The 16,796-nt window shown below is 39.3% G+C and overlaps 1 protein-coding gene across 1 annotated transcript in view; it reads left to right on the top strand.

The window, feature by feature from the left end:
* Nucleotides 1–16,796, top strand: part of gabra3 (gamma-aminobutyric acid type A receptor subunit alpha3) — a gene marked incomplete in the record, with an annotated part of 167,556 nt that overhangs the window by 103,889 nt on the left and 46,871 nt on the right. The window contains 1 exon segment of the mRNA XM_024266048.2: nt 401–468. Within this exon segment, the coding sequence (XP_024121816.1) occupies nt 401–468 (68 nt within the window).

Here is a 16,796-nt window from a genome sequence, read left to right as displayed (position 1 = left end):
TCTATGTTTTAGATTAAGTCAGTTGCAGTCTATCACTGATGAATATTACAGACCAAAATCAGCTTTTTAAGTGGGGCAAGTTGCAGAATCAGCGACTTTCAAATACTTTTGACCTGCTGTACATCAATTAAAACTCTGAAACAACTCTATTATAAGAAAATGTAAAAGATACTTAAGAATTACATAATATTTTCAATTGATTTTGGTTTTTATGAAGCCCTGGACTTTAACATTAATTCATTTGTTTTGACTTGTTGTCTTAAAAGATACAAAAACAGTGTTTTGCGTATTCAATGTTCCTAATGTTGTAAAAAGAAGATCTGTTTTCTTGAATCTACTACCAAGCTCATTAAAAAAACAGTGTTTCTGTCTAATTACTCTCTGTTGTTGTGTGTTACAGAAACTGTGACAGAAGTGAGGACAAACATCTACGTGACAAGTTTCGGGCCGGTGTCAGACACGGACATGGTGAGTATTCTTTCTCCCCACAGCCTTCACACATGTGAATCATGCTGTCAAAAATGTGGTTTCTTTAGCGCTGAATAACTGCACAACTAACACTTAGGAGAAGTGAAAAACTGAACTTCACTGATTCATGCTGCTCAGTTATTTTAGTGCTATTAATTGGGGATTTTCGCACTTCAACCACTTGATCGTCCTTGTCGGTTCTTTTGAGGGTCACAATCAGAAAGTACCCATAAATGGGCTGTAGCACATCAATTTAAACAGACAGATGTAAGAAAATGTGCTGGGTGCGCCATAAGCTCCTTGTGATGCATTCACTTACAGACAAATAAATCCAAGAATGAACATCTTTGTTTTCCTCGTCTCAGCTGGCATCTGCCTTCAAACTGTACAGCTGGATAGCCCCAATATCACTCGGGAGTTTTGTTGTTCCGCTAATGTCAAGTTAGGGCGTAAGCTAGCAGGAGAACAGAGATCTCTCAGCAACCGTGAGGTGAAATTTGGAGCAGACCTGCTCCACGCCAACATTCACGGCCACAACTCTGATATGTTGACACCGGTCTCAGAAAAGCAAGTTTGAGCGACCGCTTCCGATAAAAAGTCCATGAAAGCACCCACATGAGCGATTTTTACCTTAACATTTGCTGTTGTGCAAGTTTTTAAGTCTGTTTTGGGCTCTATGTAGAATGTCGTAGACTGAAAGTTAAACCAGCTGAACTTTGACTAATCATGGACATGGATTTGGGAGCGATGTAAGGATGGGGTCTTTCTCAGAACATGGAAGTGCCAAATACTTGAAAAGTGATCATGGAGAGGTTGTGCCTGTTTGGAATTATATGACACCAAATCTGTCTTGTATCAAATTAAAGCTGTGAAGGAAAACAAACCAATTCCAACTGTGTGTACATGCACTAGTATCAGGTAACAACAGACCTGAGAACACCATATCTGAAAACATGTTCAAAAACACAGGTTTATTGCGTTCTTGAACGCCCGGTGTGTATATGGCTTAAGGGGAATTCCTAATGAACGATGGATTAAAAGCAACATTTTTTTTCGATTTGGGCTATAATGACATAATCATAATTAAAGACCACTGGGAAGGATTTTGCAATAGATCAATAAATGATCAGAATGTAACTTAAATTCATTCACACAACTGTAAACTCTTCTTCCTCACTATTTCCTGCTGTAGATGGAATGGAAATCCTCTTTGTCACAGTCATGTCAAATGCAGTGAAGCTGGAAAAGTTTCATAACCTGGTTTGAAAAATCCCCAAAAACTATCTCACAAAAAAAACATTAATGCTGCTACGGTGTCAACCTTCTGGATCTCTCTCTTGCTAATAACAGGTGCTATGCAACAATAGGTGTTTTTCATGAAATGGAGTTGAAGAGCAGCTGAGCACAGTGCAGGTTAAATTTGTTCACATTGCATTTAGAGCAGTCAAACAGCCTCGGGGTGAAGGAGCAGCCATGTCAGGGGAATAATCTTTCTTGGCTTAAAATGATGGACTGTCTTGTAGCTGTTTCCGGATTGACAGAGTGAAGCAGTTGTTTCTTCCGAATCCTTCCTGTCTGTCCGTCTTGGCTGGGTGTTAAGTCACACCTGAGCTGACAGTCTTTATGAAGGTGCTCACAACTGTCTTTTTTTAATATTTTTTTATCTAGGATTGCATTTGGCTACATTTTTTTTCGACTAAGTGACAGGAAGTTCTAATAGTTTAACACCTGTGCCGGCCTCAGCATCAGGTACTCTGATTTGGTAGTGTCGTATGGATAGCATCCCTTTTTTAATTCATGGAAGAGTCACCAAGTTCTTTATATATATTGTTTATATATTTATATATATAAGGATGTGAAAGAAAAAAAAACTGGAGCAAGGTTCATGGGATTTCACAGCAAGCCTGTAGGTTGTGGACATGCGCTAGTATCAGGTAGCGACAATCCTATGTTAACAAATGCTAAAATCCCGTTCAATAACCTGCGTTCTTGAATGATTCCAGGTATTTATATGCTTTGATATTTTGCACTAAGCCTCTCACAACAGTCCGGTGTGAAATACACATTCAGCGCATTCTTGGACACATTGTATATATCTGAAGAGTTTTTGTCTTTCAAAGAATTCCACATCTGGAAGACTAACATCTGTCCTGAAAGCGACTGAGGATGGCTCAAACTGGTTAGCAGTGCTTTTATACGCCTTTCAGATGGATTAGAAGCAACAAGTTCTCTTCAAATAAAAAAGAAAGAAAAACAAATTAAAAAAAGCGCTTATACAGGCAAATTATACATGACCTAAAACTATTGTTTTTATCAAACTTGGTAGAGAAATGTCTGGTTCCTGATAACCATACATCTAGTAGTTGTGTGCATGAAACAGAAATATTGAAGCAATAGAGAAAATAGGTTTTTCACAAAATTAACCTAATGAAAAAACACTTTATTGGTTCTTCACAAACAAAACATTTTGAAAAGCTCGACAAATCACCAAAAGAAGCTAAACTTAAGGCAGCAACACAAAAAACAAACCCGTTCAGACCAGTCATATAAGTTGTTTAATATGTCATCATAAAGTTTAAAATACAACAATTCTGATGAAAACAATCTTCTTCTTTGGTTTCTTTTAGTCATTCATTTATCATGTAAGCCCATGATTAGAAGATGCAAAACATTCACGATGGTCAAAAAACTGTCGCTCTCAGGTGCAAGGGGTTTGTATCCAGTCACACCACGCAAACACATTACATGTCTGCCGCCCACTGTGTCTATCAGTAAAAAAAAAGTTATAAATCTAACACTTACAGTTCTTCTACTAACATGTCTAAGACAAAATCGAGCAACAAATAAATAAAAAATAGTCATCATTTATCTAAATACATTTAACTGGCTCCTACAAAGACTAATCTTGTGGTAAAATATTTTCTTTTTGGGTTTGATTTGATAAAATGCAAACGTATAACATCAGTAAACATCTTAGAAGATAGCCTAATTAGGAAACGAAAAATTCATTTTCCAACCCTAATGAAACATTTCATTTTACAAATGGAAGGTTGTTCTTTCATGCATCACTTTTCTTACTATAAATCTGCTGTAATGAAATTATAATTGTGCTTTCTAACCCTTTTCTGGATCATTGTTAAAAGTTGATTTGAATGGAAACATTTATTTTAGACACATGTTTTTAACTAAATGAGAACATTTCAGAAAACCCCAAAAAGATGAAACATGTCCTATCAAACTAAAGGATCGTTCTTGATGTTTCAGACCAGCGGTGTCAAACATACAGCCTGTGGGCCATGTCCAGCCTGCCAGATGATTTAACCCTTGTGCTATCTTTTGAGGTCCAGATGACCCAAGCCTTACACTGATCTGTTATCCATCCTATGAAAAATGTGGATGAAGGTGGACAGGATTTCATGTCTGCCACAGACACCAGTGAAAATCAAAAATCATTGAAAAAAAAAAGTTTAGTGCACTGCCTTGTGGGGTCCAGATGACCCCTCTCCCAACGTCAACATACCTAGGATAGCACAAGGGTTAACCCAGATTTTTGAGAAAAAAAGCAAGTTTCTAGCCCATTCTTGTGGCAAGTTATGGTCATTTAACAAAATGACTGCAGTGCCCAATTCTGCCACTAGGAAAGTGGCGGAATTCTTTTCCAAAGAAAAATAAATACCAGCATAACAAGAGATCAAGAAATAAACAGCATTTCTTTGCCAGCGTGTGCAGCGTCTGGGTTAAGTGCCTCAATTTAATAAAGTTCTTAAAAAATCATAAGATACACTAAGCTTCTTTCCCAGCCTCACAGCTGTTAAGTTGCTATAAAATTATCAAGTGTGACACCACAATTGCCAAAATCCTGTTTTCAAAAACATAATAATAATAATAAGTAATTTGGCTACTACGTTGTTTGAGGTATTTTTCCCTGTGAGACAAAACAAAAACAAAGCTACAGATAACAAGTTGACCATAGGTTATTTTGTTATTATGTTACTGGTCCAGCCCACTTGAGATCAGGCGGGTTGACTTTGGCCCCTGAACTAAAATAAGTTTGACACACTTGTTTTAGACTGTGTTACTCTCCACTTGAGCTTCTAATCAAAGAAGAACCAGTAGCGGGTTGCAGCTTTCCTGCTTCGTCCTGTAGGAGCAGTGATACTCAATATTGCAGACATATCTTTCTTTTTTACTTCATTTTCACTTGCGTCAGACTATAAATCCTTTAATGTTTCCAGAGTTCACTCTTTACAGCCAAAGACTTTCAATGTAAAAACTTCAAAACCACAGCCCACCTCAGGCTCCACACTAACTGACAGGGACTAGCTGGTGAACATAGTGAATATGGCAGTTAAAGAGCAGACGTCTTATCTTGTTTTGAGAGAGAACCTTTTTTTTTTTCTTATTATTAGGACATTGCTTTATCTGCTTCAGAATGTATCACTTTTGGGGTCTCTTGGTGCTCGGTTCTCAATCTGGTCCAGCTCGTGCACGCTCCGTTTGGCAGCATCATGAATCAAAAGGAAAAAAAAGAAACTCTCTTGTGATGCTGTTGGCAGATCTGTGGATATAGTGAGGTGTCCTCTGCACCTGCTGTCATGTGATCCGTTTACGGGCCCGCTTCCAATTCTGTTCAATGCAGGTTATATTCAAGCTCATTTATCCTTTTTAGTTTAAGGTTTACATTTCAAATCCATCTTGTCTTATAAAAACTATTTACACTAAAAAGTAACAGCAAAACCATTTTCTGCCACTGATTTTAAGGAATAATATCAAAGTTCCTTGGATTTTATAAATTGCTAATTTGAATTTATATTTTTTCAAACCCAGCTGTACTCAGTATATGCAGAATGAATGTCTGCATTGCTTCATCCAGCTCTGATTATACCTCAGGTGAAGCTTTTTTTAGCTTCAGCTTACAGGACGTTCCTCGTGCTGCATATTTACATAAAGATTGCATACTTTGAGAATTTCCTTTCAAGATTTCCAAAAGTCCTGAAGTCTAGTCTCCAAGGATAAGCAGGCTTTAGCCTAAGAGGGCCTGGCTCTGTGAAACAAGATAAAGACTCAGCCTGTGGATTGCAGTGCAGCGTGTGTCAGTTTATTGTATCATTCCGTTGCGTTACAGATTTATGCAACAAATATCAAGACAGGAATTCACCTGCTCTTTTCCTTTACGTTTTGTTTTTGGCAAAAATATAGAATAAACCAGCCACGTTTTGTAGAGTTTAGAGGGAAGACCAGAAGGTGGTATTTACAGATTATTGTGGACCTTTCTGTTCTTTTTGCACTATAGCATATTTGAGGTAATTAAAAAACGGTCCAGGAGAATCCTCAAATCTGATTGGCTGTGAGGTGTCCATTGAAAAGTGATAATAGACACCTAAAAAAAGAAAGCACCGGTCACATAGCCTGAGCGTTTCTGTTATTGCAGTGGCCTTAACGCCATTTGCTAACCAGAACAACAGAAACTTGGAACATAACTTATCACATCAACCTTTAACATCAACGCCAATGCTTGTCTTTAATTTTAAAGAGTTTGTTGTCTGTCTTTCTGTTTTGTCTACCCTATTGATTGATACTGAGTAAATATGTGTTAAAAATAATTGTATTATTAATTAATGAAAGGAAAACGGCCCTGCGACAGACTGGCGACCTGTCCAGGGTAAACCCCGCCTTTGCCCATCAGTAGCCGGGATAGGCTCCAGCACCCCCGCGACCCCAAAAGGGAAAAAGCGGACAGGAAGATGAATGAATGAATGAATGAATGAAAGAAAAACCAGCAGTAAGCAGTTCACTTTCCCTCTGAAATAATGCTTGCTGTCACTTAAAGACTCACTCCAATGAAAATTATGTTTTGAACATGTTCTTGTCACATTTTTCTCATTATGGAGGACAGATTTAATATAATTTAAGATTAAAACTGTGTTTGAGTATTTCTTTATTCAAATTGCAATGGGTGAGAAGTTGAAAAAGCTCAGGTGTGTGATGCTACACCTACCATGGGCGGACCAAAGTCTTTTTGCTCCGCTGCCATTCTGAAGCATCCACTTGCAGACAAATAGTGTCACACAGACAGGAGAACAGGAGTGAAGCACAGCTAAAAGTTCACAAAGCTAAATCAGGGTCAGGCAGGTAGAGGTCAAACACAAGCATGAGAGCAACAGAGAACAACCGGAGTGGTCAGGGTCCAGGCGAGGGTCGGGGCAGGCGGCAAACAATCAGTGTCAAAGACAAAATAGGGTCAGATAAAACAGAACATCAGGTAAGGATACAAACACTCAATGATGCCGGCAGAGTGGCACTAAGAAGACTGACTAAATACTGCTGGGAGTGATTGCAGATGGAAAAAGGCTGTGGGGCTTCTGGGAGAGACAGCAGGGCTTGATGGGAAGTGTAGTGTGGAGACCCAGGAAGTGCTAGTACTCAGGTGATGGATCCCGCTGATGGCCAGAGAGGGACACAGGGGACTGATTCATGACAAGTAGTACGTCTTCATGTTTCTGCTACACTAATGTCATTTTGGGATTGTGTGGGGCTGTAAGCTAGTGGGAGAGAGTGTAAACAAAGGAATAGAGAGATCTCATTCTAGGATTACTTCTGCACCAGCAGTCCTGCCCACAACTCAGAGGCAAATTTCTGATGAACTTGTGCTGCAAAAATGTCTTTAAAAACAACACAGGGCCATAATCGTGATAATTAAAAGGCTACTGGGAACAAATTAAATGTATATAATTTGTTTAGATTATAAACCACTTTGCTCTGCTGTGGCATGAATTGAATTAATCCTGTCTGATAATTTTCTTGTTGGTTAATCAGCTGATGGCCTCGTTAATCAATTTCAGCTGTATTGGTGTTCATGGAATTAACAACAGGTGCACTTCAGTGGCAACAATTAGAAAACCCTCCAAACAGGACTGGTGTTACATGTGGAGGTCATTTCAAGTTTCTCCCTCTTGATCTTTTTTGGCTGGTTTTCCACTCGTGCTGATTTTGGCTTGATAATTATCTCTACTGGCAGTATGAGGCGATTCCTTAACCCTACAGAAGTTGCACAGTTTGTCCAACTTCTCCAGGATGGCACATCCACACGTGCTGCAGCAAGAAGGTTTAATGTGTCTCCCGGCACAATCTCCAGAACATGGAGGAGATTTCAGGAGACTGGTGGTTATTCTGGGAGAGCTGGACAGGGCCGTAGAAGGTCCTCAACCCCTCAGCAGGACCCATACCTGCTCCTTTGTGCAAGCTGGAACAGGCTGAGCACTGCTTGTGTCCTACAGAATGACCTCCAGAGGGCCACTGGTGTGAATGTCTCTACCCAAACAATCAGGAACAGACTTCATGAAGGTGGCCTGAGGGCCCCACGTCCTGTAGTGGGCCCTGTGCTCACTGCCCAGCACCGTGGAGCTCCACTGGCATTTGCTCAAGAACACCAGAATTGGCAAGTCCGCCACTGGTGTCCTGTACTTTTCACAGATGAGAGCAGGTTCACCCTGAGTACCTGTGATAGATGTGAAAGAGTCTGGAGAAGACAAGGAGAACGTTATACTGCCTGCAACGGGGTTCAACATGACAGGTTTGGTGGTGGGTCAGTGATGGTCTGGGGAGGCATATCCATGGAGGGACGCACAGACCTCTACTGCCTAGGAAATGGTGCTCTGACTGCCATAAGGTATCCAGATGAAATCCTTGAACCCATTGTCAGACCCTACGCTGGTGCAGTAGGTCCTGGTTTCCTCCTAATGCACGACAATGCCCGGCCTCACGTGTCAAGAGTATGCAGGCAGTACCTGGAGGATGAAGGAATTGAAACAATTGAATGGCCTTCACCATCCCCTGACTTAAACCCAATAGAACATCTCTGGGACATTATGTTTGGGTCCATTAGGCGCCGCCAGGTTGCTCCTCAGACTGTACAACAGCTCAGGGATGCCCTCACACAGATCTGGGAGGAAATGCCACAAGACACCATCTGTCGTCTCATTAGGAGCATGCTGCCACGTTGTCTCGTGGAGGCCACACAAGATACTGAAAAGCATTTTGAGTTGCAGAAAGTAAGTTTTGGAATAAATGGACCAACCTGCCACATCTTCATTTCACTCTGATTTGATGGTGTCTACACAATTGAGCCTCTGTAGGCTGAAAACTTTTACTTCCATTGAAAGACTTGGCATCCTTTTGTTCCTAAGACACTGCCCTGTCGTTATTTGTATAGATATCCAACTTCATGTTGAGATCAGATGTATCTAATGGGTTTCTTTAAAGTGCTCGTTTAATTTTTGTGAGCAGTTGTGTGTGTATATATAAATGTATATACATATATATTGTAGATCACCATGGTATGACTGGGATAATACCCCTTGAGGTGGTAATTATCAGAAGTTAATTGACTTTGCAGATGAACACCTCATCAGTCATTATCCCTTACTTATTCAGCAGGTGATATTTCAGGAAATGGACACAACATGAGCCCAGATTCCTCCTGAGGCATGGAGGCGGCAGAGTCATAATTAGGAGTAAACAACATTCAAGCATGAATCTATATAGTGTTCTGTCAACAGCCATGCCACCTTCACCAAAACCACTTTTCCCGCCCATTACGACTTCAGCATGCTCTCTTCATTATCCCTACATGTCCGAATGCATCGAGCTGCTGCCATGCAGTTCGCTAATTTGGGCGGATTTGCCATTCAGCTGTCGGTGCGCTGTCAGTTCTGAGAATTCAGAAGGAAACCGGACAGAAAATAAAGTCACCACTGCTCAGAACCAGAGTCACCAGAGGAGGAAATTAAACCATTAACAAGAACTTCAACCATGACATGTCCCAGCCTATATAAAAAGGATAAAGTATTGTAAAGGCTTTTATTAAGTGAAATAAAAACTCAGAAATTATACTTTACATCCATAGTAAATAGCCAAATAAAAATGAACCTTTTGAAGTGGATAGGATGTACATATCTAGCTAAATGTGAGTGCTAGCACATGTCCTTCCTGCAGAAAAGGGTGTCTGTTCGAGGTTCCTCTCTTAACTCATGATGAATGCGTGCGCTGTCATGGTGTCCATAAAATCCTGATGTTTTATGGCAAAACCAATCATTAAAAAGTGCAGTAAGAAGTGGTCCTTCACCCCGGACATAAATAAAAGGTTTAAATGGACACACTCACCTCTGTGTTCAAACACCTTCTGAAGGGTCGTGTGTGTGCGAGGGTGCTTTGCATTTTATTTGTCAGAATAGTTATTGTAATGGTTTTACGTGCCATAAACAGGGAGATGAAGCAGGTTACTAGAAAAATGAAAGTACATTCGCCTTTCATTTGAAAATCTTGTATAGCAAAAAAATTAGCTCATCCTAAAATAGAAAAATGCAACCGCAGTCACACATGACAGTTTACAACCTTATGACCCTAACAGTAAATGCTCATGTGTCATTGAGCAAGCAAAGCACTTAACCTTGAATTGGACCCAATACATCCATCTGAGTTTGTATGGACGTGATATATAGGGGAAATAAGCTGGAAATATTTGTTAAAATGAATTGGTAAAATATATTTCTTTAAAGGGGCCATACCGTGCTTTTCTTTCAGAGTGAACTATGTCTGTATATATGATCAGATCTGGAACACTAAAAAACATTATTCATGAAATATTAGTTATTTTGTGAACTCTTTTCATACCTGGAAGTAAAATGACTCGATCTATGAGGCCCGCCTTTTGCTCCTTGAGGGTGCCGCCCATTTCATGGCGTCATCCTAGAGCTGTCGTCAGCATGTCACCCACGATTCACACACACAAAAAAAAAAAAAACATATTTTATTTTTGTATTTTTTGATGCACATACAGTGCAGCCTTTGATTTACTAGCTGGATTGCCTGTATGAACCAGACAAAGTGATATTCTCTATCCATTTTACTTGTAACTGTTGCAAATACGCACTATGGACGTTTTTGGGTAGAACACAAAAACTGAGGGGGGATAGATACAAATAGATCAATTGCTACGGGATTCATGAAATGTGAATGCTGGTTTGTGTCTATATTTAGCACATTTCAAAGGCAGGTGAAGAAATAGGACAACTTGACGCACAAATATCTGCAGTCGTTGTTTGGAGGAGGAGGCGAAGACCTTTTAATGGAGACAAAGAGAGACATCTTTTGTGCTCATGTAAATTGGTGGGGCATCACCAGCACACACACAGGCTGCAGAGTGCACTGCAAAAACAAGCCCCCTAGAAATAAGTCAGCAAATGTTAAAATTTTGAACAAATCTCTCTAAATATGTACTGCAAAAATCTGGATAAGAAAAATGGGATTTCTAAGAAATTGTATTTTAAGAAAGCAAATTCTAGTCACAAAGACATGTTTTCTTACACTAGGAGGATTTTTCCTGTTGAAAAACTTTGTTGGTAAGATTGTTTTTCTTGGAAGGAAAACAAAATTTCCTCAAAGAAGATCTTTTTGCTTTCTTTTGTGAGTATGATCTTTGCAGTGGGCAGAGATTCCTACCTTAGTGCTCACAATGCAGCACACACAAGGTTTATCATAGATTTCCGAGAATGGTTTCAATGATTCTTGCTTCATGTTCTGTCTTTTTTGTTAATTTTCTACTATTTAAAAATCCGTTTAGATACTGCAAAGGTTTACGGAAATCACATTTTTTTCAATTCAAATGATAATTTATCAACATTCATAATTATGGACTCATTGTGAAATAGAAATAGGTCAAGTCTTTTGCATGTCTCCTTTGATATTTAAATAGTAGATAGAATTGTGTAAAATTTAGGTTCTACTCTACATTGTAAGCGTTTTGAGCATCTGTGTTATGGTTGTGGTCATATGCTGATGTAACGCTGAAATTTCCCCACCATGGGACGAATAAAGGACTATCTTATCTTATCTTATAACACCAAACTAAAACCTCAAAGAAAACTATAAAGAGCAACACAAACAACAAAACAGGTAGCGAAGAACACTAAGCTGCAGTGGAGACATGTTGAAACAAAGTTCCCTTCTCGTGGGCTGGAGGTCCACACTGAGCTTTTTAAGACTCCCTCCATCAACTTGGACCAATTGGAGTCACACCCTTCAAGCGCTGCACCTGAAATTAATAAACAGACAGACACACAAAGATCCACAAAAACACAGATCTCCCACTCTGACAGAAATAAATACACAGAAAAACAGGACAAAAAGGAAAAAAACAAATACTGACAACACCGTAACACCCAGTACGCAAACTAAAACTTCATTCCCCGAAGAAGTTTTTATACTAAGAGGATCGTTTAGTCCCACACAAGGAACGCTAGCCACTCAAACAAAAGCTAGCATTTCCAATAAATACTAGTAACTCCAACCTTTTGTTTCGTTCTTTCCCCTCTTAATCTTCGGCAGTTTTACACTTCTGGGTTTTGTTATTTTAGTTTGGGGTTTGGCCTTGGCAGTCTTCATTTGTAGGCTTTGTTTCTTTTAATTAGTTACAGATAAATCAAATCCATTATTATTTAAAGCCAAGTCATCAATTAAAGAAAAAGATAGTTAAGACATCAACAATCTCAATAGCTATGATGCTAAATGAACTAGTGCATGTATTGTAGCTCAAGCTGAAACGTTGTGGGGTGATATTAGAAGATCTTTATGTAAGTGTGCTCATAAACCGAAATGAACTTGAGAAAATCATAAAGAAGATTGTGATAAAATCTATTTAAGTAGCAGTCTCATAAATCATTACTTTAAACTGTTTCCACCAGCAGCAGTTCGACAAATTATTCTAATAAAGGTTTGCAGTTTGTTACTTCACACGGTGTCTGCATACTATCGTCTGACGGATAAAGAAATTGTACTTAATCTTTTTTCTTGACTGCAGATTCATGTAAAACAGAGCTGAAGTTATTTTTTTAGAAGTGTATCTCAGATGTTCTTGGTCTCGGCTGATGAAAACACGTCTTCGGTAGTTGTAAGATTTGTTTTACTTGAAAGGGAGTTCTGCGCCTGCAGTGGCAGATGAGTGCAGAGTGGGAAAGGCTCCGAGCAAGATGTACTGCAGTAAACAAAACAAAGGAGCGTTTTTGTAGGTCAGTTCAAAGAGGAGAAAACTGCTAATCCTGGAGGTATTTTAAAAGCTGGAGGAGACGTTAGCACCAAAGTAAATGTATTTTTAGAGACATTTCAAAGATTTCTACAGACTTTAATTCCAAGGGAGAAGCAGATGGACAGCGGGACATTTAAAGGGTTAAATTTGTTTAAATCCTTTAGTGCATTTGCCTTGTATAACTCAATGGTTTGTTTTATCACTCAATAGACAAAAAAAGAACAAATATTTTGAAAAGTTTGAATAAAAAGTGACTTTGAAAGCTGGTTCTAAATAAATGATTGTGTGGTTTATATTTATGAGATGTTTTAGAGCTTGAGGACAGCTTGACTTTGTCCATCACTGCACTTCTTGATTATATTGCTGATAGTTTTATTTGTTGTCTGTGATTTCCTTATTTTCCCCAACTACCTCAATTTGTCAAACATTAAAGTTTACAACCTGAGCAGAAGGAAATTAGCATTTTGACTCGCTAGTTCGCAGAGGTCACTGGGTTATGCCCTCTGAGGAAAGGAAGAATCTGAGCCGAATTTTAATGGCAGCCCACCCTGCAGTTAGAGAGACTTTTCTCTGTGGGCCAATGAGATCAACTGACTGACATGGTTGCTCCGAGGTACATGCTGCTAGCATGAAATTGTCGAGCTCAAGAGCTTTGAGAGACCATTAAAGCTGAGATTCTTTGACAGAGCCCCCTGCACCCAAGGCATGTCATACTTTTATGTTGTGTACATGCAGTGGTCCAATTACCCATCTCTGCAACATCAAGTGTCCCAGAAATGTCTTGCTCACCCTGAGGGGCCAGGCTCTGCCTTCACTGTCCTGTATCCCAACCGGAAGGAAGCTAACAGAACATCCAGGCCAGAACCTCGTGTGGAGCGAGATGTACTTCAAAGTTGGCCAAAGAGAATTTCTGTAGACTGTCACCGAGGTCTGCAGAATGTAGGTTATGATCTTGATGCTCATCTCCAAGTTGGTGGATGTGTTTTGCTCTCTTTCATGTCTTTTGTTTCCGTCGTTTCTCTTTCCTTTCTCCAAGTCACATCTCATTGACATGCATGCGCTGATCCGGCTTATGTACCTGCTTTTATAGTTGGATTTGACAGGTCTGCACTGATTTGAAGCGACTCAGGTTGTCACATGTGCTGCGCGGAATCTTGTTTTGACAAGACATCAGTGATGGCCTGATCTCCCCAGGACTGCACATTTTCTGCCAGGCTATGAGATAAGAGACGCTCTGCAAAAGCCTGTATGCTCGGAATTCAGAAAGCCGGCTGGTTCAAGGTCTTTGCAGAAAGTTGGTGCTGTTGAAATTTTTAAGGTGAACTCCTGGATTCTGTATCAATCATGCTGTCCTTGTTCAAAGACATGCATGCTCAATTAAGCCCCCAGCACAAGGTACATGCACAATCTGAATTTGTCGTCCTCACCTTTAAACAAAACATACCTCTTAAAAATAGAGTTTAAATGTATTTTTTTCAGTTCCCACCATGCAGGTCAATGATGTGTCATTGTATGATTCATGCTGAAATCAGATTAGGCCTTAAGCTATTTCATACTCAATTGGGAACCAAAGGTACAAGATACTCAAACCAACAATAGTTTGGCAATAAAAGAGTGTTTGGATTACTATAGTTAACTCTGTTAGTTTGGGTATGAAACGGTTTATCCCTGTGCAGCATGTTTTGATGTATATTTGGTATTACAGGTAGATTTGTTTTTTTTTCTTTTTTTTTTTTAAAGTGAGCTCAAAGTGTATAATCATTGTTTCAAACTGGATTTTTGATCACCTATGACTTCAATTGACAATGTAGAAGTGTTGCCAGATTTTGGGTCAACAAACGAGAAGTTGGTGAAACCAAATGTATACTTTAAAAAAAGAAGGCCTGAACTTATGTCAAGAAACCAGGGGAATAAATGCCGAAAGGAATAACAACAAAACAATGAGATTCTGGGAATGAAAAAGGTAAAAAAACATGGATGATCTCAAGAATTAACCCAAAAGTAGCTACAGAGTAAACATAACTCAACCAAACTAGCTCATTTAACTCAATAAAAGAAAACGTACGTCACTCATAGAAATCCAAAGGATGCAAAGCAAGAATTTATACATTGAAAAACTAATTTTAAAATTAACAGCTGTGGCGTCCTGGACCAGCTCACATTTCTGCACCATGAAGCTCAAAAATTTAGTTCTTTCCATCATTTCTAAATCCTCTTTGCTCATTTGTATTTGAATATGGGATTTGAGTGAAAATAGTTTTAAAATTAGGCTAAGAACTTGTGAAACTATTGTGAAACTTTTCACTATTGAAAGTATTGAAACGGTGTGCTGATTTAAGTAAAGCCGTCACCAAACCAACAGCTCATTACAGCCTCATTAAGAATCTCTCAGGGAACTAATGCTCCATTTACACACTTGAATACATCTGTTTACTGCTCTGAATCTTTTACATGGCTCTTGGTATTTTGCTGGTGTTATCTTGTAAAACTTCTCAAAAACTTTCCCTGCTTTCTTTCTGCTGTTGATGACAATGAAAGTCCTGCCTCAGCTTTCTAAATGAAAGACTTCTTGAAAACATGTAGATAGTAAAGTTCCACCGTGGAAAGAGTTTCTTCTTTCAACCAAAAAGCCAAAGACACCAACTTTTGAAATAATGTATGTATTCAGTTATACAGTATAACATTCAGTTACACACAAGAGTGTCCTGGAATTCAACTGACTGTGGTGAAATCATGGGTACAGCATAAATAAACGTAGAAGGAAATGATCTTAATCCAGTGTGAGTCCTTAGGCAAGACCCTCCATGGGGAATGTGTCGTACAGGAATGCATCAGGAAGGACACGCGGTCTAAAACTCTCTGCCAAACCACCAATGCGAACCAGCAAAAGCTGATTAGTGTGGCGACCCCTGATGGGATGTACTTGAAACAAACTTATAGAAACAGTAAAACTTGTGTTCAGTTCTTCAAAGACAGAAATTTCGATTTATTGCATTTTATCAGCTATAAGAGATACTAAAAATGCAACTTCTTATTTAGGTAATCACATAATGTGATTATTAGAATAGCCACAATATTTATTTCTTTTAAAGACTAAACCCTGATTTACACTTATTTATGTCTGTGTTGTGTTGCATTGAGACAAAATTAATATTAGCTACGGCTGTCAGATTTGTCGCGTTAATTATGCGTTAACTTGACATGTGCATGACGCCGACAATTTTTTTGACGCATTAATCGCGGAGTTTCTCATACGTGCCTTTCCATACCGTGCGCAGGCGTCCCTCATCCCCTCTAACTCACCGGCTGCTCTCACTAGACCACCGAGTTGCTATCTAGAACCGGCCCGGCGCCAGGACGCGGAGAGCTCCTGCACCCTAACCCGGCTCCGGTTTGCGTCCAGTACCACGTCTGGTGGTACCGGTTCGTGTCCGGCGCTGCGTCCCGAGAGCTGCGGACCCCCGACGTTCCGAACAGCAAGCGCACCGCAGGACGTTTTAAATGTAGTTTAAATAACGCCAGTTATTTGTAGATATTTGTAGATTTGTAGATAAATCTCAGCTTTGAGTGTGTGGCCCGTCCCTCTTTTGCTGCGCGAAAATATGCAAAATATCCCAAAGTTCTGGAGGTTTAAGCGTGATCCAACCCCAGCATAGCGGTCTGTCTGCCGGCATATTCATGGCGTGAGCTCCGCTGGACACGTCGCTGCATCGAGCTGCAGCCAGAGAACGCGGCGGCAGTAACAGACTGTCAAACTATCCACAGTGTATCCCGCTTTTCTCAGTCTTTAATGTTTTAAAAAACAAAAGTTCATTGGAAATGATAAATCTCTATTTCATTTATTACTGTAGTTCAGCAGAGGAGGAAAAGATTTGGTCCTGACAAAAAATGAACATGAAAGTGTTATGGAAATGTTATTTTTGATGTTTTTTATTTTATTTTACTGAACGTTGATTGAAGTTTTGAATTTAAAATGCCCTTCACTTGCACTTGGGCTTTTGTTAGGCATTTTATGTTACAGCCTTTTATTGTTAAGAAAGTTTATCTCAATACAATGTTACAAAATAAAGTATTTCTGATGAAAACTATTAATTTTGTCATTCTTGTTTTCATAATTAATGTAGAACTGCTAAATTCCACGAAGCACACATTTTTTTCCTAAAAAAAGGCCACATATTAATTTGCGATTAATTGCGAGTTAACTCTGGACAATGTGATTAATCGCGATTAAAAATTTTAATCGCCT

The sequence above is a fragment of the Oryzias melastigma genome, linkage group LG14 (assembly GCF_002922805.2).
Source record: "Oryzias melastigma strain HK-1 linkage group LG14, ASM292280v2, whole genome shotgun sequence".
Lineage (NCBI taxonomy): Eukaryota > Metazoa > Chordata > Actinopteri > Beloniformes > Adrianichthyidae > Oryzias > Oryzias melastigma.
This window is presented reverse-complemented; position numbering and strand designations above follow the sequence as displayed.